Below are 21,578 nucleotides of genomic sequence, written 5' to 3' on the forward strand. Positions count from 1 at the left end.
CAGCACCGTAGAACATCCTGGGAGACTTACGACTTAGTAGGTATACGCCCTCTAGCTCCTCGACCCAATTACGGCAGCTTGAGAGCCTTGAAGAGGAATGCTGGTGAGCGCTGGGTGATATTTGCTCGGAATATGGCCATTTCAATATGTCTGCTGTGTCCAATTTCCGATGTATTTAAGAAAGTTTGTGTTTGTATTAGGGATGACTTGAGAAAATGGAATGCTTGTCCTCAACCACTTGTCAGCAAGGAGGAGTGGCGCGAGCAGACAGGAAACATACTTTCATACCGGCCGGGTAACGCTAGTCCCATCAAAAGATAATCTTAACCCATTAGAAGTGTGGGCGATGAGGGTTACGTTATACATCTTCTCGTCCACATTGGCAGTGTGGAACAGTTGACCGTTTCCCGCCTGGAACGAGTCCAGAGCCCCGTCGACCAGAACGTTGTATGCGCAGTTGGCATCACCATACAGTGCGACTTCAGTGCCTACACTTTGTTCTATGTCGAGAACGAATTAGCGAGCGAACTCACCATAGAACACGAAGTCAAGGCTCGCGTTGATGAAACCTGTGTTGTGCGACGTTTCGCCTGTGCCAAGCTCACCGCCGGTTTTACTGAACCATTCGCATGGCTGCCATCCAGTACCCGTCCAATCAACTGTGCCGCCGCCTGTTTTCGACTAGGGAGAATTTGGTGCAAAGGGCACGCAGTAGGCAGCCACCTGCCATCTTTCAATGACTTTTGTCCAGTGAGGGCACGTTTCCACAAAGAGTGTATCTTGTGCGTCCCCTCTTCATCGACTTTTCGTCGATCGAACACGTCCGATTGCCTGCCGTGCAATATGTCGGTCCGTCTCTCCAGGGCGGCATCAAGCTCGGTCCGAGATTCTGGGCGATTGTAGCGTGTCAATGGAAGCTATGTCCGCTCTAACAGAGGCCTATTTCCTCTGAAGTTTTCTCGGGCGCTATCATGAGTGGGACAGGTTAGGTCAGGAAAGTTAATAAGAAGATGATAGGATTTAGCTTCGGCCCTGGGGCGCATCACCAATTCGTCCACGGCGCTTAGTATTCCCTTTTTGGCCTCCCAATAGACGCCTTTCGTAACTCCGCTCCGCCGCAAGTGGGCCGAAGCCGCCATTCTACTTCCGTCGTCGTCCCAATCTCCTGCCGGCCAAGTATATGGGCACTCATCCGCCGCACAATGTCTACACAACATGAAGACCTGATGAGCCAGATCTTGAACCGTGAACCTGGAAATGCTGATATAATTCTTGCCAATCTGGGCCTTGCTAGTTTGCCATCGAGAGACGAGGTCCATACACAAATCGAACAGAACCTCCTTCTTCCAAAGTCAAGTCTCCCAGATCATTGGCTGCCCGCATATCAGCTGTGAGACTGCTACCATTCTGACGCATGATCATCCAGGCACTGACGATTTCTTGTAGGCATTGGGAAACAAAATTCTCCGTCCCATCTCTGCTCAATCTCGAGCCATCTCCACCTCCTACAAGCCTAGCGTTCACTCGTACAGGTCTAAAAGGACGCGTATCAGGATATACGGAAGTATGTGAAAAGTGGACTGCTGATCAAGCCATAGTTCATAGCTATCTCTAGGTGTCTAATCCTCGTCTGGCGACGGGATTATCTTCTACTGCTATTGATCGAGCTCCTGGTCCGAGTCGTAACTTCGTTAGAGGAAAATCTGGTTACGTGCCTTTCTGGCCTGGGGGACTGGATAACCTCAAGACGTCAAAGGACGTTGCTGAATTCGAAGAAGGGTCGTCAAAGCTCAGGACTATTGCTCCCGGATTGTCGCGCGGCTTCAGGCTTCCCGGGGATACCGCTAACGATGTCGATGCCGATGTCGTCGGTTTGACCACTCCCGATAATACCAGAGGCAATCCTGATGACTCGGTATATGCATCACTTTGATACGTGAATCGCGCTGTGAGCTCATTTTCGTGACTAGGACGGACATGCATATGGTCGTTCGGACGAAGAAACCGACGGCAGAATGCCACTAGTGAATGACATGACAGATATCGACGAGCTTCTACCCACTAGCGTGAGGTTTGATCCGAGCGCATAACTTTTGCGGAGATTAACGACCTAACGGCAGAGGAGCCACCTGAACCCAGTCCCCACTGCCCGACGACAGCTACGACGCGCGAATGTGCAGAAACGCGATTGGGCTCATGAGGTGGATGTCAATAAGCCAATGACTAACTTCCACGAATTAGTGCCGGAAATGGCGCACAAGGTCAGTATAGCGTGAAGAGAGAAGATAATATTTCGAGTCCTGATGATCATGTCTCAGTATCCATTCGAGCTCGATACTTTCCAGAAGGAAGCGGTATATCATCTTGAGATGGGCGATTCTGTCTTCGTCGCAGCGCACACATCGGCGGGGAAGACGGTCGTGGCTGAGTACGCCATCGCGCTTGCGGCAAAGCATATGACCAGGTTACCGCGTCTGCTCGTCTTCTACCCATTCATGCCCGCTCACGACTTTTCAGAGCCATCTACACGTCCCCAATCAAGGCGCTTTCCAATCAGAAGTACCGCGATTTCAAGCAAACGTTTGGCGCAGCATCGGTCGGTATCCTGACAGGCGATGTGCAAATAAACCCGGAGGCCAACTGCTTGATCATGACGACGGAAATCTTGCGTAGTATGCTTTACAAGGGCGCCGATCTGATCCGAGACGTCGAGTTCGTCATCTTCGATGAGGTGCATTATGTCAATGACGCAGAGGTGAGTGTTTCGCTGTTGGGCTCCTTGATCGTCTGCTAACATTCTACAGCGCGGAGTAGTATGGGAAGAAGTCATTATCATGTTACCGGATCATGTGAACATCATTCTCCTATCTGCTACGGTACCAAACACCAAAGAATTCGCCGACTGGGTAGGGTACGTCCGTGAATGCCCTTCATCAGTCAATCCAGTCTTGATTGCGCATGTAGGAGGACAAAGAAGAAGGACATCTACGTTATTTCCACCGCTAAGCGACCTGTCCCGCTTGAGCACTATCTCTACGCTGGCAGAGACTTGCACAAGATAGTTGACGCTGACCGGAACTTCATTTCCGCAGGGTATGAGTCCTCGTGCGCTCGCGCCATTATCTCCCTTTGTCTTATGACATGTCTCGCAGGTACAAAGACGCTCAGGATGCCTTGCGTCGGAAGCAGGATAAGGAACGCGAGGCTCAAGGCTTGCCGCCGGTCCAGAGGATGGGGGCCCGTGCTGCGGCCCCACAGCGTGGTCAGCGGGGCGGGCCCCAGGCTCGTGGAGGTGGACAAAGGGGCGGTCCACCTCTTAGAGGAGCACCTGCCCGCGGCGCCACCCCCTCACGAGGTGGAGGTTCCGGAAGGACGTTCCATCAGCCGGACAAGAATCTCTATGTGCACCTGCTTGGCAATCTGAAGAAACGAGCACTGCTCCCTGTCGTCGTGTTCACATTTTCCAAGAAGCGTTGTGAAGAGAACGCTGGAACGCTGACGAATCTGGACCTTTCCACATCGGTGGAGAAGAGCGAAATCCATGTCGCTGTTGAGAAGGCCCTTTCGCGGCTGAAAGGTTCGTGTCATACACTTCGCGTGCTTTAATTGGACCCGTGGCGTCCTCATGTATGCTTCGTGTCGGGTGCAGGGTCAGACAGACAGCTGCCGCAGATTCGCCGGATGCGCGAGCTTCTTTCTCGCGGCATTGGCGTCCATCACGGCGGCCTGCTGCCTATTGTAAAGGAGGTGAGTGGCAGAAGTATCACGGTGGGATCTTACCATGCTGAGTTGAACCTGCAGGTGGTCGAGATCCTCTTCGCGCGCGGCCTCGTTAAAGTCCTCTTTGCAACAGAGACCTTCGCCATGGTGCGCGTCATTTCCCAATCGTTGATTATGCCCACTCATACGTGATCAGGGTGTCAACATGCCCGCCAAATGTGTGGTGTTCTCCCACATCAGGAAGCACGATGGGCGCAGCTTCAGAGATATTCTCCCTGGTGAATACACGCAGATGGCCGGACGAGCGGGCCGCCGTGGATTGGATGCGACTGGGACAGTCATCATTGTCGCGAATGACGAGTGTCCTGAAGTGGGCGAAAACACGTTTTGCACTATTCGTTTCATTTACTGACGGCCGCGCACGGTAGCAAACAACTTTGTCCCATATGATCCTCGGAACGCCTTCCAAGCTACAGTCACAGTTCCGGCTAACATACAACATGATTTTGAACCTGCTCAGAGTGGAGGCTCTGCGCGTCGAAGAAATGATCAAGCGAAGCTTCTCGGAGAACGCCTCCCAACGGCTTCTACCCGAGAACCAGAAGAAGGTAGTCCAGGTGCGGCATGCCATGATTTCCGTCCAGTGTACTCTATCTGACAGCAAGGTCCTCATGTGTAGGTCGAGCTGGAGCTGGCGCAGATGCCCCAGCTGGAGTGCGAAGTGTGCGCTCCTGACATTGAACGGTTCTATGACATTACATACGATATCGTCGAGTCGAACCAGAACTTGCTGAAGCTGGCCGGCTCCTCTGGCGGGCGATACCTGGAACCTGGAAGAGTGGTAGTGCTACGAGACGGGGTAGGCTCTCGATGCTCTTCAGCTACTCGCCAAGTGAAGTCTCCATCTGATGGCCTCATAGCACTTCAAATCAAATATCGGCGTACTCCTCAGGAAGGTTTCTCTTGCTAATACCGAGGACAATACTAAGCCCTACTACGCCCTTGTAATGGTCTCTGAGGACACAAAGAGCAAGAAGCACGGTGCGTTAGGCGACTACGATTGCGTGGCTATTGTACTGACGTACATTCCATCAGACACCCGATCAGTCCCACCGCGCTGGCCACTCAAACCCGAGTCCTTGCTAGTCGACGAGCCGGTGTATGAGTTGACAGCTATCAAGTATGAAAGCATCGCACTTGTCACATCAGACGTCATCAAGGTCTGTTCGCGACCCAGTTTTGTTGTCGTTTGGTACCTAAGAGCCTCGCGGCTAGGTGGACGTCGGGAAGATATTAGAGAAACTCAGGATCTCAGCGATGAACGCTACGATCCAGCAGCTCCAAGGCGTCCTCAACGGCTGGCTGCAGAAGAATTTCATTCCTGAGCCGGTATGGGCAAGGAGAAGATTCCTGGAATTCCAAGAGCTTTTGAGGCATAGGGATGCCCTTGCAGCTAAGCTCGGAGAGTTCACTTGCACGTCGTGTCCAGATTTCGATGATCATGTGAGCCGACCTGTGTGATGTCGATCTGGGATACTCGTAACCGGAGCTGACTCTTTCTACTTGTCTGCAGTACAACTTCATCCACGCAAGGAAGGTTCTTGAGGCAAACATCGCCAAGTTGAAGCTCTCTATCTCAGAACAGAACCTCGAACTCATTCCTGATTACGAACAACGGATCGAGGTCCTCAAAGAGCTCAAGTTCATTGATGACAATTCGACTGTATTACTCAAGGGTCGTGTAGCGTGCGAGGTCAGCTTACTAGCTTCCTTGCGTTCTCGGCAATCTGACTGACCTGCCTAAAGATTAATTCCGCGAACGAACTTGTCCTCACGGAGCTCATCCTCGAGAATACGCTCGCAGCCTACGAGCCCGAGGAAGTCGTCGCGCTCCTCTCTTGCTTTGTCTTCCAGGAGAAGACCGACGTTGAGCCTGTAATCCCGCCGAAGCTCCAGGAAGGGCTTGCAGCCATCGTGGCGATCGCCGACCGGGTCGAACGGGTACAAGATCGGCACAAGGTCCCCGGCGAGGAGTTCCGTACCTTGAAGCCCGGTCTTGTTGAGGTTGTCTATGAATGGGCGAAGGGGATGGTAAGCGGTGCTTGCTCGACTTACTTTCCCTGAATGCGCGTCCTGAAGGCCTCGTGCAGCCGTTCGAGCAGATCACAGATCTTACAGATGTCGCGGAAGGTACCATCGTGCGCGTCATCACACGATTGGATGAGACATGTCGAGAGGTCAGGGATGCAGCGCGGGTCATTGGCGATGCCGAGTTGTTCAAGAAGATGGAGGAAGCGCAGATCAAGATCAAGAGAGACAGTACGTCGTTGAAGTTGATTGTCATCATTACCGGACGTTACTGACCAGTTCCATTCAGTTGTATTCGCTGCCAGTCTGTATTTCTAGATACGATTGCACCACTGTAGCCGCAACACGCATACATCACACTGAACGATCTGAGAAATGAAGAAAATCATGATGATATCTCGTATGCACGCACGTCACATAATGACGCATAAGAATTTCCTCATAAGCCCAATATATTAAAGTATGCATTGACTTTCCAAACAGCATGCAACAATGTGATAAACGACGCGAAAAAGCGACGAAAGGACCGGGTATCCCATATCCCTTTTACTTCCGCTTCTTGACAGTCGTCTCCTGCTTCTCGCCACCAGCGGGCGCAACAGGTGCCGTCTCCGTCTTCTTGTCGTCGGGCGTGGGTACGTCCGTCTTCTTGGCGGACTTGGGAGACTGTGGGAACGCTGTGAACAACTGCACGACGTGCAGAAGACGATAACAGATTACATACCTTGGTGATGGGCTTCTGCTGCGCGCCAACGAAGCCGAAGAGGACGCCGAGCATACCAAAGAGAGTGACAACCGAAAGCGCAAGACCTGCACCAGTCTCGGGGTGGGTCTTGAACGCAAGGATGGGGTCGATCTTCGCGAGGTCGATGAACTTGAAGACCTTGCTGCGGATGAACTCGACGGGGTCAGCAGCGAAGTCGACAGGGGTTTCCTCGTCCTCCTCGTCGAGCTTGCTCGAGGCCTTCTCGACAGCTTCCTCGACGGACTTCTTAACAAAGTAGGTCTCCTCGGCGAATTTATGAGCATCCTCGATGGAGTGACCGACGTAGATGTTGTCGAAAAGGATGTCCTCGGTCATAGACCAGAGCTCAATGCCAACACCGCCAATGGGGATGAGGGACTTGACCGGGGTGAGGTCCTCGAAGTAGTCGGGGTTGGCGATCTTGCGAGGAGCCCACTCGCCCTTGTACTCGGGGTTGTCGATCATCGGAGCGTACCACTTGCCCTTGTAGGCGGGGTTGGCCTTGAATGGGCGCTTCCACTCGCCGCAGCCAGGAGCCTCGTCGCACTTGGGGTTCCGGACGGTGGGCGCAATCCAGTCACCGTCCTCCTCATCATCCCACTCTTCAGGCTTCTCAGCATCTGCAACACAGCGTCAAAAACCGCACAGGAGATTGCGTCGAAGAGTGAAGACATACCAGGGTCGGGAACGAATTCAGGTTCGTCGTCCAACCAGCCCTCAGGCTTCACAGCGTCCTCGTCAGGGATCTCGTAAGGAGCGTCCTCGTCCCAGTCCTCAGGCTATAGAACGAGGGTAAGGAAGTAGCTCATATACAGGCATCAAGGTCACGAACCTTCTTCGCATCAGGATCAGGGATTCTCTTAGTGTCAACCCAGTCCTCAGGCTTCTTGTCATCGGGATCGTCAATCTCCTTTTCGGGGTTGACGGGAGGGTTGAAGTCCTCGAGGAGGCTGCCAAGGTTTTGGCTCTCGCCGTTGAACAACACATCGTATGTGTTGTTCGGGAACACATGGAGTGTGTAGAGGTTCGTGGACTTGCCAAAGGTAGGTTTGGGAGGCGTCTTGAGGTGCTTCTCCTCAAATTCGCCAGTGATGGGGTTCTTGTGGCGGAAGATGAAGTGAATCTATTGCAACAAGCGAGCGGGCACCCGCATGCCACGTGAGTACGCGTCTCACACACGCAGTCCGAATCCGATACTACGCACTTTGGTGCCGGGGCAAGTCAAGTCCGGGCCAAACATGATGGTCCAAGGAGTCTTGTCGTCGAACTCCTTACCCGCAGTTTGGAAGCCGTTCTCGAGGAGCTTGAGGTATCCACCACCGCAGTTGCCGCCCTTCTGGTACTTGACCTCATACTGGACAACCAGGGGCTTGTCGGCGAACTCGATGGGCTTGGGGAAAGGAGCGGAAATGGCATGGTGGGCAGCCTTGGTCTTGGCGACGAGGCCCTTGTCGCCCAGGATGACAGGCTCAGTGGGTTCCTCGACCTCCCACTTGCCAACGTAGCTGAACGTCTCGGTACCAACGGGAGTCTTCTTGGTCGCCTCGGAGGGCGTCCACCGCTCCGACCAGTCGTCAGTAAACTGCTCGAGGAAGGGGGCCTTGAGAGTCGTAGGCTGGCGGGCGCATCCATGTCAATACACTGGGTGTATGCAGGAGAAGTACGAGCATGCGGGGTAAATAAACGAACCTGGAAACTGGGCTTGGATACATCATCCGCTGCCGACACGGACGAGACCGCGACGGCGAGCAGGGCAGAAAGCGCTACACTTCGCATTGTGTACGAAGGACCGAGACGGAAGGAAAGCAAATGCTTGGGCGGAGGAAAAGAAGGAGGGAGACAGTAAGAGTGAGTGTTAGCTGGCATTAAACAAGCGCCCTCTAATATCCACGCGTCGGCTATTCCCCGGCCACGTCTGCCACGTAGACCGTCCCAGCCATCGCGCGCCTCCTGCATTCCAGCGCGTTCCATGGTCTCACGCTGCGTTCCATTCCCTCCCCTACAGGCACCGCCGTAGCGCACGCTGAGACAGATCTGAGCAGCTTCATAGCACTCTACATACATACATGCGAAACGTACACTACCCGAGCAGGTCTGCGTGCCCCGACGCCGATAGCGCAAGCTGGAACGATACCGCGGTTGGTAAGCGCGCTTTCTATTTCAAGCATGGCGGAACAAGTGACACGTACGATGAATTCGTCGTCCAAGTACTTCGAAACTGAGATCTGGTCTCCCAGGCCCTTCCGTCGCCTCGTCTTCAACACAAGGTCCCGTGCGAGTGCCTGTCCGGACGCCGGCTCCAGTGGGCGGAGCTTGATACTCGTGTCAGTAGGATCACCTGCGTCCCGTCATCATGCTCAGCCACCGAATATTCCGCGATGGTAAGAGTCGCACTCACCCGGCACTATAGACCAGTGGTCGAACACCTGCAGGCAGAACGCCTGACCCTGTGTTGCTGTGCGCAGGTCTGTCTCAAAGCCGTTCGCGTCGATGACGGGGATGAGGGCCTTGACGGTGTAGAGAGGCGACCCAGCCTTGGGGATATCCTGAGTAACGTGACCGCGGCGTCGCGCAAGCACAGTGTACACCGCAGATATACAGTCAGCGGGAGCCTGCACCTCCACATAGTATATAGGCTCCATCAACCGGGGAGTTGCCTAACAAGGCAAGATCAGAACAAGATCGTTCAATCTACGGCATGCAACGTGATCCCTCACCATCAAGAATGAAGAGTAGCAGACGCGACGGGCAGTCGGGACGATCTGACCTCCACCACGGTAAATTGGCTCCTGCGCTAAGCTAGCATCGAGTATTCGGAACTTGACATTGCGCATCGCTACATTCCTCTGAGTTTGCGTCATGGAGAGGTGCGCATAGCGAGACTCACGTTCATCGCACAGAGGCCCTTCACGGGTACCCCACTGGAAGCCCTGCTTGATGTGCTCCTTGACAGTGCCGAGAAGCTTCTTGTCCACCTGCGATGGAAGCGTGTCGTCGAGCAAGATGTTTGGCCCGCTGTCGTCTGGGCCGAACGCCCATATTGACCGTGAAGCGAGCAGGTCCCACTGGTACTTCTCCTCGAAGAACTTGCCGCGCTCCTTCGCCGTCATGCGCATGTTCACTCGCCCAGTCTCGATGTCCTCCGCAATTCCACGCTCCAGCGGCTCCGCAATCATTGTGAGACGGTTCCTGTAAAGGCGACCATCAGTCGGTGTCGCACGACCTCGCACTTTCAGATGTGGACCCACTTTTTGTTGGGCGTATCGGCATAACACTTGAGTGCACTTGTCTCGAGCACTGTCTCCGCAAACTTCGTAACCGGATCCGACACTTTGATCTCGATCTCGGAGAAGAGTCTCCTCAGATCATGCATGACGCAGTCGAGATACAATTCGCCCGTGCCAATCACGACGTGCTCGCCACTCTCCTCGACTTTGGTCGTAACGAGAGGATACGATTTATTGATACTTCGGAGACCAGAGAGCATCTTCGGCAGCTCAGAGGGAGCGATGGGTTCAATAGCAATCTTGAGCACCGACTGCGTCATGTGCTTGACCGGACGGAAGATGTGCAGGTCGTCTTCAATGTCGACGCCAGCTATCGTTGCCGTCTTGAAGATGGACGCGTCAACGCCACCGAGCAAAACCAGGTTCCCTGCTGGTGCTTCCTCTGCGGGAATGAAATACCTACGCGAGGGTAAGAACACAATAGCAGCCGAGCCAACGACGGAGCTTACCGGGCTTCGCTGATCCAGATGTCCTCAACGACAGCCTTGGCCATGTCTTCCTCGTCCTCTGGTGAGTAGCCCTCTCCGAGCACCTTGACGTCCATGCCCTTCCTAACAGTCCCGCTGATGACACGACCAAAGGCGCGGAAGGTCTGCGCGTCAGTGGTGTGGTGTAGCTTGGCGATCTGTACCATGACGGGTCCCTCCGGATTGCACTCCTGCATGGTCTGCGCGAGCTCCGACGACATGGGTCCTAGATACGTCCTCTCGACCTTGGTACGAGTCGCCTCCAATGGTGATGGGATGTGCTCAGATATCACATCTACCAGCCCAACGGATGGGCCGAAGAACTGGTCGAGGATAACCTTCAGCAGAGGCCGCACGTCCATCTTATACATGATCGGCTTAAGCTGGATGCCCAGGCTCGCCAGAGTCTCCTTGAGGGGTTCAGTTTCCTCGCTGAGCACTTGGCTGTAGAGCTTGTATAGCGGCTCGAGGATGAAATGCACGAAGGAGCGATTGGTCTCTGGATCTGCGGGTTTCCGCGTGAATTTCCGGTTCTCGCGATTGTAGTAGATATCGCCCCATAGTCGGTCAGCGAAAGCATTGACGTCCACAGAGCCTAGGGAAGCGGTGCTGCGTCAGTACGTATAATTTCTCAGGCGCATGGTGGATGTCTGCGCACCGTAAGTATCCGCATACATTTGCGCGAAGGAACGCAGGGTGAAGCACCAATGCATATCAGTGCTCGCGAACGCGACGTTACCATTTTCTGGGCTGAGTCTCAAATCTGGATCGGGGTTGATGCCACTGCGTGCCCATTTATGAGACAAATCCTTTTAGAAGACAGCAGGTCACATACCTGATGAATGTGTTGACCTCCTCAATAGTATGCTTGATTTTATAGTAGGCGTCAGCCGGCTTGATGCGCAGCTCAAGAATCAGTCGGTCAATCTTGTTTACAACAAGAGTGATTTTGACACCTTCTTGGAGCGCGTGGCGGATGATCGCCTCTGTGTTGCACATCACCTAGGGTCACTGTTTAGCCGGCGAGACTTCTAAGCATATATGTGCAATTCTCACCCCCTCCACGACGTCGACCACAAGGAGGATACCATCTACCAACCGAATGGCGCTGGCTACCTCATCAACAAAGTTGACGTGGCCAGGAGTGTCGATCAGATGGACGAGGTGCGATTTTCCATAGCTGTTCTGGAGAATTAGGGACATGGGACAAGACTTTATGGAGATCGCGCGGTCGCGGGACAGGATGTGGGTGTCAGTGTAACGGGTCTATCACAACTATTTCAGCCCGATCCGGTGATAACACACTGACTGATTGCGTACCGGGTGGTCAGAATCCCATGTCAGCTTGTGAGTTTCGAAGACGAGCATGTCCATGAGGGCTGTTTTGCCGTGATGAAGGTGCCCGACGACCGCGACGTTTCGTACGAACTCAGGAAGTGCCATCATGTTCAACAAGAAGCTGACGCAGCCTATTCAGCACATTAGTATGCCGCTCGAAGAGGAGACACTCACCCCTTGTCGAACCGCGTCTCCGGCATGTCCTTTTCCTCCACAGTCCATTTCCGCACCTTCACTGGAGCAACAATGGGTTCCGTAAGGGGTTGCGCGTCCTCCTCCTGAACTAGCGTCTCGACCTCCTCTCCGTACACTTGGGACGCAGACGGATAGTACTGCTTGTCTTCATGCAATACAACTGCGTTATGTACGGGCTCTATGGCAGTTTACCATCAGCCATAGCTACGGAGAATAGGATTCAATAACTCACCGTCTACTTCCATGAGGGCCATCTCATCATTCGCAGCGGGCTCCTCTTCGAAACCCTCCAAAGGCTGAACCTGTGGCTGGGGCACGAACTGGTTCTGCTCCTCTTCTTCCTCGTCTGACTCAAGATCAGCACCAATGTAGTTTCCAAATTCATCGTAATCTTCGAAGGAGGCCATTTTGGAGGGTCAAGGACAAGGAGTGATTTGACGAGCACGCGGGGGTCTTAGTCACAGCAAGCAGAAGTACTAGGCCAGCAAGAGCGAATACGTTGAGCTGATGTAGCCCACAGAAAGCGTTGCGCGTTTTTCTTACAGACGTAGGCAGGACGAGAGGATAGGAAGAGTCGAAGACGCGAAGGATGGATTTTGAAGAGTAGCCACCGTCGCGGTCGAAGGGAACGCGTCGAACTTGGCGCCTACAGATTACAGGGCCTTGATCTCATCCTCCTTGACCTGCCGTCCGGTAGCCCCAAGCCATGGCCACCCTCTCGGATGACACTCTCCGCAAGGTACGTTGCACAGCGAGTACCTTTACATGCTGATACTCATTTGTTGCTGCAGATCCTAGTACAGATCCAGCAGACTGCTGTGCAGTCGCAGCGGGCTTTGAACGTCTCGAAGCAGCAGATCGCGGCTAAGGAGCGCGAGCGCAGGATTCTACAGCTGACTATCGAGGAGATCACGTCACTACAGGGTGATGTGAACTTGTACAAGGGTGTCGGGAAAATGTAAGTCTTCTGACAGTGTTAATCTTTGTCAAGTCTAACTCGCTCTCCGGCCAGGTTCATGAACGTACCACGCCCGACGATGGAAAAGGAACTTAAGGCTGAGGAAAAGGAGCTCACGGACGACATCAAGAACCTCGAGAAGAAGGTGTGTGGACCCGTCTCATCGAGGCTGTTTTGTAGTTTCATGGACATTCGGCACTGTAGAGTAAGTACCTCGAGAAACAGTTCAACGATGCTCAAGCACAGTTGCGAGACATTGTGAGTAATTCCACTTCACCATCACGCGCTTCGGTTTTCTGATCGCCTTGAAGTTCCAAAGTGCGCCAAACCAGTGATGACCACAAGCTCAAACCATGTACCGTTCGGACACTGCTATCGTCCATGTATTTTTAAGCAGTCTTTCCTTTGGCCCCATACCTACCCCAAGGAGCAAATCTTACGCCGGTCGCAAAGTGTTAGCGTGATGATATTCTATTACTTCGGAGCTTCGACAGCTGATAAGCTACAAGCTACATGGGGTCCCAGACAAAACATGTGCACGGAATACAAACCAAAGGATGATTACGATGTTGTCTAGGTCATGACTAGTACGTGGAAAAGGAGTATTGCGTGAAGTCTAACGTGAATGCGAGGAGTCCGTAGGAAGAGTAGACTGAGATCAGTTCTCAACGCTTAGCATAACGGAGGTAGCGAGATGCGATGATAGTAGCAGCGACGTTGAAAACTACAGCGCATCAACGAGTGAGTCGATACTCAACAAGCAACGAGCAGAAGAGACGTACCTGAGAAAGCAAACAGGATCCAAGCATCGCGCCACCTGTTCGAGTACTTGATGTTGAGAGGCTCGAAGAAGTCGTCTCCAACCGAGTACTGGCAGTATTGGCACGTATCGGTGGCGTTGGGATTCTGGAGGTACCCGCGGAAGGCGGTCACGAACTCGCCGGCCCACTGCTGGCACGTCTGACCAGCAGGCGGAGTGAAACTAACCAACTCATCAGCTTTGCACCGAATGACCAGACCACTGTGCAGAGATTATAGTCAGAACAACTTGTTCGGGTACTCTGAACGATACAACTTACTGAAGTTCGGTGGATAGCATGGCGCTGAGGGTACGAGTAAACGGACTAAGCTGGTACAGCCAGCGCCAGTACCCAGCCAAAGACGGATAAGGTATAGTCACACCGCAGAAAGTGCCCAACACGAGCGAGATGGGCGGATTGAAGAGCGGGGCAATCTGCATGCTAGGCGACAAGGCACCTATGAGCTGACCAAGGCTGACGCCGAAGAACTCCACGAAGATGATGAGGAGCAGCTGGAAGAATTCACCACCGACACCAGCGGAGCCTTGACCGAAGCCCATAGGGAAGACCTGTTAGAAACGATGTAAGCTGTAGCTCGAGTCAGAGTCATAAAATATCGCATACCATGAGAACCCAGTAAACAATGCCGCACAGGACAGAATATGGAATCTCGCCCAAGAGCTGGCCGATGGCGAAAACATACGGCGAGTAGATTCGACTTGACGCCTCTGCACAATAATAGGCTGTTGAACAAAGTAACATGTACCGCGCTAATGTCTTACTTACCTCGGATAAAGACACGCCTGTTAAGAATCCACATAGGCTCGAGCTGACTCATAACGATGGCAGGAAGAATCGTAGTCCAGAAGCTACCAGCAGACATCAGAGATGGTCGAGGTTCAGTATGGCAGAAGCCGACTCACATGCCGAACACACGGTACTGCAAGTCGCGCGTGCCTTTGCCTAGCTGCAAAAACGAGAGCGACACCCATAGCGAGATGAACGCATGGACGAACAGCCGGGTGAAGACGTAGTCGGGCGACCGCCAGAGCTTCGCGTTGTTGCGCTGGAGGACGTAGCGCAGCTGCTGCCAGAAGGGAGTGGCATCTGATGGCCGAAGACGTTCAGCGGAATATTGTACAGTGGGCAATTGATGACACTCACACATCGTAACCTTCTTCGGCTTGCCGTCGTCCTTGGAGTCCGTATCGCGCTTGATCTTTTCAATCTCCACCAGGACGTCCTGATACTCAGGTGAATCGAGCCAGTGGTCCTTCCAGTCACGGTCACCAATGCGAGGCGCAAGACCAGCACCGATGGCGTCAAGCATGAACTCGGCCGGGTTGACGTTGGGCGGGCAGTGGGCGCCGTGCCGAGCGAAGTACTCGCGCAGAATGTGACAATCTGGACCAACGTCGCCGAAGTAGACCGTTTCACCGCCACGCTCGAGCAGCAAGAGCTTGTCGAAGGTTTGGATGAGGAGCGAGGAGGGCTGGTGAATCGTGCACAGGATGGCCTGCCCGTTATCGGCGAGTTTGCGAAGGAAACGGACCAGGTTCCACGCGCTCTGACCGTCTAAACCAGACGTGGGCTCGTCGAGGAACAGAAGCGAAGGACGACTAGCTAGCTCGACGCCAATGGTGAGGCGCTTGCGAGCCTCGACGCCGAGGGTGAAGACGAGAGCATCGGCGAGATCCTGCAGCTCGAGCACCTCGATCATCTCCTCGACGTACTGGTCCTTCTCCTCCTTCGAGACCTCGACGGGCTGACGGAGATAAGCGGAGAAACGCATGGCCTCGCGAACGGTGGCAGTACCCTCGTGGACGTCCATCTGCTCAGCGTAAGCTGTATTGCGAGCGAAGTCCAAGTCGAGAGGCTCGCCGTCAAGAAGGAGCGTGCCGGAAACGACGCCGATGTTCTTACGCTGAGCAAGAACGTCGAGACAAGTGGTCTTGCCGGCGCCAGACGCACCCATCAGGGCAGTCATTGTACCAGGTTTGACATAACCGAAGACATCATGAAGGAGGCGACGAGTACCACCGGGGACCGGGACATAGTAGTTGATGTTCTCCCAGGTGAAAGGTTTGCCGTAGAACTTCGTCGTGTTGCTGATTCTCGAGGTCAGCAGGGATCGCGCAAGATGGTCTGGTTCGACACATACCCTCCGTTGAGATCCTCGTCGACCTGCTCGCTCAGGCCCTTCCTCTTACGAGCGGCCCTGGCCTCCTTCCGCTCCCGCAAGACAGCGTTCCGCTTCTTGGTGTCAGAGTCCTCAGGGGCGAAGATGGTCACCGCAGAGCCTCCACCAAAGGTTGGGAACCACTCGATCAAAAATACTTGAGTGAGCTGGAAGACGATCACAAAGCCGCAAAGAACGAGGAAGTTGCGTCGCCATAGGTCAGATACGTTGAGTCCATAGCCGACGTTGAGGTAGTTCCTGCCTTGCACGATCTGCTGGCCAGGGATTGCACCGAAGAGAGTACAGATTTGATTGGGACCTATATCCGTCGGGTACTTGTTCAAGCCGGGAGGGTTACGTGGCACGACAGAACTACCGTCACAAGTAAACTAGGGAACGCCGATTAGCTCATGCACAACGACTGGCGATCTGTTGAAACACTCACGCCGACGCGCATGAACTCGTTCTCCAAACATCCGCCGAAAGCTGCGGAGAAAATCAATGTATGGCAGACAAGCGAGATTCCGCAGACCATACGTACCATAGGCCACGGGGTTGATGTAGTAGATCCAGAACAGCCATCGCTTCATTTGCGGGACAGGAATCATGTAGCCACCGTATTGGACCATGTTCGGGATGAAGAACGTCGCAAGGCGGAATGCTGAGTCGAAGTTTGTACAGATGATACCCAACGTCCGGAAGAAACCTTGCATCGTCAAGAACGCGATGTAAATCTACAGCGGAGTTAGACAAGCACTCGGTGTGCGTAACAAACGGAGAACGTACGAAGAGGTGGTACGTGAAGAACCCGCCTGCGTTTCGCGCGAGATCCGACATGAAGTAGATAATCAAGTTGTAGACGAAGACGCGGACTGCAGAGAAGGGTATGTCCGAAAGCGTATTGGCGATCACCACGGCGGCTGGCCTATAGAGAGCGTAATTCGTCTGCTTTTTGAGGATGGGACGGCCGAGCATTTGAACGGGCATCTGCGCGAGGGAGCAATGTAAGCTGAAAGGGACAATAACGCATAAACGGCCTACTCACTTCACCGAACGTATCCAGAGTACACGTAAGAAGACCAGCGAAGACGACAGAGCCGCGAGTGAACGCGCCCTGAGAGGTCAACTGGAGGTTGTAGTACGCTGCGCCGATAACCAAAGCCAAAGCCTACATGCCACCACAGTCACCCACTACCCCAGTTGTCCGATACCAAGTGCAACCCACTCACCCATGACAAGGTGAAGCTCGTGATCAGCTGGAACCGGTCCTGAAGCCTCATCCTGAACTGCCGAATGAACAGCGACCTGACCTGGCCGGTGAAGCCAAGCGTGTACGGGCTCTTCTTTGACACGCCCTTCTTCTTATCCGCGATGACAGCCGTGCGGAACGCCTCCTGGTCGGACTTGTCGTGCTCCATCTTGAGCTTGTACTTCTGGAGGTCGTCAAGCATGTCGCCAGCGAAGCGGGACCGAAGGAACGCCTCCTCCATCTGCTCTGGGGTCGTAGGCACATCGTTTTCGGAGCGGCCAGGAGCGAATTGCCGCTCGTTGGGGTCCGTACAACCGGTGAGGTAGTCAGCAGTGCTCTGGCGAGGGAGGGACTTGAAGCCGAGGCTTTCGAAGTACGCACGCGCCTGGGAGGAAGGACCACAGTAAACTTGACGGCCCTTGTTCAAGACGATGACCTTGTCGAAAAGCTCGTAGATACCTTCGCCGGCTTGGTAGCTGAGGTCCCACGCGAGCTCGTTAGGCTACCGCTCATCTCATGAAAATCCACCGGCTACTCACAGTGTCGCGAAAGTCGTCTGACCTAGGATGTCCGTCATAACTCTCATGGCCTTGACAAAGTCCAGCGCGGTACTCGCATCGAGCCCACGGGTAGAGTTGTCGAAGCACAATACGTGCGCACGGGTGGCCATCATCTCCGCAATGGAGACACGCTTCCGCTCACCACCGGAAACACCACGGACGAACTCGTCGCCGACATAGGTGTTCGCCGTGTGCGAGATGTTGAGCATGCGGAGAAGAGTATTCCGGACTTCGTCGTTGAACTGTGCTCGGGTCATGCCTGGCAGGCGACCCTTCGGCCCTGGAGCCTTTAGCGACAGTGCGAAGTCCAGCGTCTGGGCGACGGTCAAAGTAGCAATATGCCGGTCGTCTATCAGTGATCGGAACGGAGAGATTAGCGGGCGAACTACAATCTGCGAGGTCAGTGACGCTTACCCTCTTCATTGTATACAACTTCACCCTTGTAATGCTTGGCCATCGTCTCCGCATCAATGCCAGCGTAACGGACGTCGCCATGGATCGCTGCGTACTCCGACCGCTGGTTGGCGATAGCCTTCAGAAAAGTGGTGCAGCCTGATCCAGGGCAGCCAAGAACCAGACACATCTCCCCGGGCTTCAAGACACCTGATTGTCTGCGAAAGAAGTGTATTCAGCCTATCGTCAGGGGGCAGGAAGTGGACTTGGCGTACGGGTGGAGGATCGTCGAGAGTGGCATCTTTGGACGGACAGCGGGGATGAATGTCTCAACAAGCCGCCGCGCAATGTTGAACGGCGTGAGCCAAAAGCTGAGGACATCCTCTAGAAGTGACACAATCAGTCTGCGGATTCTCCACCAGTAACTGTCTCGACATACGCCCGAAGGTCCTTATATAGATCTGCGCAGTGTACGGTTAACTAGTGGCACAGCAGGCGAGCGCCTAACCGCCTCACCTTGTGACCGATGCCACCAAACCCCTCCACTTCGAGGTTTTCCCAGGTGACGCCCACATGTTTGTGCGCGAGGCCCGCCGCCTGGCTTTGTTCGTTGGAAGAAGTGAGATACGCGCGGAGGTCGAACACCTCTCCATCATGCTCGCGTCCGCCTTTCTCTGGATCTTTTTCGTTCGCGGATCGCGTGCTTTCTGAGTTGGCGCGCTGAGACCGGATTGACAGTGTACGCTGGAGCTCATTGAACTGGGCGGTCGCCTGTGCAATGTCGACGTGATGAGCGTCGGGGAGGGGCGTCGCATCGCCGCGCAAAGTACGATCGTCTCCTGGCGTGTCCGCCATGACCTAGAGCGGCTACAAAGGAGCAGACAAAGGGTACCCGGGAGGATGGGAAGGAGCAGCCGAGGCTTGGTCACACCGAAGACTCTAGTTTTATATACTGCGATTCCCGGAGATGGTCAGCGTCTTTACAAGCCATGGCGCGCGCTTGTGCATGTCGTATCTTAGCAAGCAAAGCGGCGCTCCGGGGATCTCACGTACATAGAACCCCCTTGCGCCATCGACATTACCTACGTGTGTATTTCATGAGCGAGGAAGAACACGACTTGCCTCGCGATTCGCTACGAACCAGCTCGAACTGTCCACATCCCGCACGTTCATGTCACCGATCATTACGACGATCTGCTGGCCGTTCTTCCGAACGTCAGACATACTTATCATGTAGAAGCACATATTCCGGCTCGCCTGACAGCCCAATAGCAACCTGCTGCCGGTCGGCATGGATGTTATCAGAGCCTGCGGAGATGAGGCCGCCGAATCACATTGGAGAACGGGACCGAATATTTCTTCGCGAGTCGAGCGTTGGCGGGACCGATAGCGGTTGAGTCGGATTTGCAATACCCCGATCGGCTTTCACGTCGCGGTCGTTCCACGACGAGAGCTGTCACATAGAGGGCATTCAATCGCCTTGTACAGCACATTTCCCTCTGGCCATATGACCCGACAAGCTTTAGTGGGAAACATAGTAACCGAGGATGCAGATGAGCGACTGCGGGCAGCGAGGACGACTGGATCGGGACGCAACTGCTATGTATCGCCTGTCACACATTGAGCGTCTGAACGTTGTACACAACGCCAAGCGAGTCGTCCAAGAATTGGAAGCGCTCAACCAGGCCTAGGTCGGAGTACGATGGACGCATTGTCGCTGCCACCACACAACAGGACTGTGCCGGCGTATCGTTCACACAGGACGTCCAAGAGGGGTATTCGTCGGCATCGCTCTCCCATTGCACGAACGATCTATTTTGATAACTCATCACATACTGGTTGGTTCCATTAAATATCAATGCTTCACGTAGAAGCTCGTAGAACCGATGCCGTCGCAACGCCGTACGCATGAACACCACGGGGTAGATTAGGAGCTTCTGTGTGTAGCTGCTCGACCGCAATGAGGCTCGTTCGAGGGGTACGGAGGTGAGGTGGGTCGTAGAAGCACGAAGGGGGTTATTGGAGGCCTCGACTCGTGGGAGCGGGCAGGGATCTCAGATGAGCCCTCGAGGAAGCGCGGGAGCAAGCTGCCATACCGGGCCGCAACGTCAACTATCAGTAGCCCCGGAGACATCAGCGTCTATTACTCTGGATTGTGTTGTTGGCCATCCGTCTCTGAACACATACGCCTCCCTCTCCATCAGTCACTTGTGGCATGTACCTGCTAGCCGGCCTCGCCTTCTTTGCCTACCTGCGTGCCACTGCTGCTCACAGTGGACACGAGCATGATGGCCCCCAGCCAGGAGAAACGGTTGCCCAGTACGCGGCAAGACACGTAAGTCTTGTACTGTCGGTCTCACCCCATCACGCCCCCTAATACTGGCATGCGCCCTCCAGATGGCCTCGGAACACCACATGTATGGCTCACATATGCCGAAGGCTGAATAGGGCAACTCATCTTCCTACGCAGCGACTCGTTCGATGTACCCAGCTTCTTCCAGCTTCATGACTTGAACCGGTGCGTCTCACCCACCCCGAACCTTTCACATCCTTGCCGACTCGACGCTTGCTCTAGCGACAACCGCTGGGACAAGGAGGAGATCGAGGCTGTCTACGGTGTTCACCACGTGTACTCCCAAAAGAAGTCCAAGGTGCGATCCGAACATGCCCGTACTTACCCCTACGAGTCGTGTGCTCAGCCCGAGACATTCCCGCAGGATGATGTGGAGCACCAGAAGAAGGCCGAATACATTGTTAGCACAGTCCTCAAGCGCCTGGATAAGAACGGAGACGAGACCATCACGCTTGACGAGCTCGAAGCCGTTGGCCTCGATGGGTTGCCCAGTTTCGACGAGCTCGGTGCCGAGGGCCACCATTACGACGTCGAAAGTGGTGCGTCTTATCCATCTGTGCTTCCCCGTCTAGTCCCTTAACCCTGCACTTTGCAGAGTTCTTCTTGCACCACGAAGGTAGAGCATTCCTCGTCCCTAGGCGCGCCACCTTATGTTAATGCGGGCCTTTCCAAATCATCCAGAACAGTTCCACTCTACCCCCGAGACGCAAACGGACGAGGCGTATACCCACCCGGAGGACATCGAGCACTTTGCGCACCACGAGCAGATCGAGCAGGTCGAGGCGGAGCGCGAGGCCAAGTTCCAGGGCATCTCTGTTGAAGAGGTCATCGCGCAGCACGAACCCCACGACCACCCCGAGCCACAACAACACGGCGACGAGCCGCAACTCGTGGTTCAGGACCCCCACAACGACCAGCTCCAAACCCCGGAACTGAGAGAGCCCTCGGTGAAGAAGCCGCAGCGTCCCATTCCGCCCGAGCAACAAGATCCAGTGGTGCGCTTTGCGAGTGCAAAGGCCGAGGCTGAGAGCCACGGCGAGTGGGGACAGGGTCAGGGGGGCTACAAGCCGCCCAAGTCCCCAGGGGAGAAGATGAGGAAGAACGTCCCGTACAAGGTGCGTCCTGACTCACTTCCTCCCTGTTACGTACCCTTCCAACCTGGATACTGATGGTAGGAAAAAATACAGTACAAGTTCCGCAGGACCTGGGGCGACTTCTGAACATGACTCGACATGTTTTGTATTGG

General features: G+C 54.4%; 5 protein-coding genes across 5 annotated transcripts; 2 read left to right on the top strand and 3 right to left on the bottom strand.

The window, feature by feature from the left end:
- Positions 1-1,202: 1,202 nt before the first annotated feature.
- On the top strand, positions 1,203-6,126 carry DICSQDRAFT_46760 (antiviral helicase; the record flags this gene model as incomplete). The annotated part of the gene is made up of 21 exons (XM_007359792.1): positions 1,203-1,390; positions 1,447-1,564; positions 1,616-1,915; positions 1,971-2,066; positions 2,121-2,261; positions 2,319-2,464; positions 2,518-2,755; positions 2,805-2,911; positions 2,965-3,093; positions 3,153-3,577; positions 3,650-3,747; positions 3,802-3,867; positions 3,917-4,090; positions 4,149-4,337; positions 4,400-4,579; positions 4,641-4,940; positions 4,996-5,223; positions 5,294-5,473; positions 5,527-5,811; positions 5,871-6,039; positions 6,098-6,126. The coding sequence occupies 21 exons, from the start codon at positions 1,203-1,205 to the stop codon at positions 6,124-6,126; spliced, it is 3,786 nt and encodes a 1,261-aa protein (XP_007359854.1).
- Positions 6,127-6,354: 228 nt separating this feature from the next.
- DICSQDRAFT_45908 (calnexin) lies at positions 6,355-8,329 on the bottom strand (the record flags this gene model as incomplete). The annotated part of the gene is made up of 6 exons (XM_007359738.1): positions 6,355-6,456; positions 6,533-7,173; positions 7,230-7,332; positions 7,386-7,676; positions 7,758-8,168; positions 8,243-8,329. The coding sequence occupies 6 exons, from the start codon at positions 8,327-8,329 to the stop codon at positions 6,355-6,357; spliced, it is 1,635 nt and encodes a 544-aa protein (XP_007359800.1).
- Positions 8,330-8,592: 263 nt separating this feature from the next.
- DICSQDRAFT_76557 (P-loop containing nucleoside triphosphate hydrolase protein) lies at positions 8,593-12,451 on the bottom strand. Its single transcript, XM_007360494.1, has 13 exons — positions 12,073-12,451; positions 11,820-12,018; positions 11,628-11,766; positions 11,364-11,573; positions 11,143-11,309; positions 10,966-11,090; positions 10,290-10,902; positions 9,802-10,239; positions 9,441-9,742; positions 9,271-9,389; positions 8,952-9,210; positions 8,743-8,891; positions 8,593-8,675 (listed from the first exon to the last, which is right to left on the bottom strand). Exons 1-13 carry the CDS (start codon positions 12,245-12,247, stop codon positions 8,634-8,636), a joined length of 2,937 nt encoding a protein of 978 aa, XP_007360556.1. The 5' UTR covers positions 12,248-12,451; the 3' UTR covers positions 8,593-8,633.
- Positions 12,452-12,504: 53 nt separating this feature from the next.
- DICSQDRAFT_131397 (ABC-transporter) lies at positions 12,505-18,884 on the bottom strand. Its single transcript, XM_007360495.1, has 22 exons — positions 18,496-18,884; positions 18,419-18,440; positions 18,255-18,363; positions 18,001-18,197; positions 17,566-17,935; positions 17,007-17,502; positions 16,823-16,945; positions 16,564-16,764; positions 16,319-16,511; positions 16,223-16,263; positions 15,760-16,166; positions 14,763-15,706; positions 14,522-14,705; positions 14,385-14,467; positions 14,223-14,326; positions 13,878-14,167; positions 13,581-13,819; positions 13,110-13,522; positions 13,003-13,056; positions 12,853-12,943; positions 12,632-12,798; positions 12,505-12,579 (listed from the first exon to the last, which is right to left on the bottom strand). The coding sequence occupies exons 1-18, from the start codon at positions 18,832-18,834 to the stop codon at positions 13,464-13,466; spliced, it is 4,401 nt and encodes a 1,466-aa protein (XP_007360557.1). The 5' UTR covers positions 18,835-18,884; the 3' UTR covers positions 12,505-12,579; positions 12,632-12,798; positions 12,853-12,943; positions 13,003-13,056; positions 13,110-13,463.
- Positions 18,885-20,148: 1,264 nt separating this feature from the next.
- DICSQDRAFT_96255 (precursor to secretory protein Ssp120) lies at positions 20,149-21,552 on the top strand (the record flags this gene model as incomplete). Its single annotated transcript, XM_007360496.1, has 8 exons — positions 20,149-20,314; positions 20,377-20,396; positions 20,450-20,497; positions 20,555-20,630; positions 20,697-20,871; positions 20,928-20,948; positions 21,014-21,447; positions 21,508-21,552. Exons 1-8 carry the CDS (start codon positions 20,195-20,197, stop codon positions 21,550-21,552), a joined length of 939 nt encoding a protein of 312 aa, XP_007360558.1. The 5' UTR covers positions 20,149-20,194.
- Positions 21,553-21,578: the final 26 nt, after the last annotated feature.

This window comes from Dichomitus squalens (assembly GCF_000275845.1).
Source record: "Dichomitus squalens LYAD-421 SS1 unplaced genomic scaffold DICSQscaffold_1, whole genome shotgun sequence".
NCBI classification, from domain to species: Eukaryota; Fungi; Basidiomycota; class Agaricomycetes; order Polyporales; family Polyporaceae; genus Dichomitus; species Dichomitus squalens.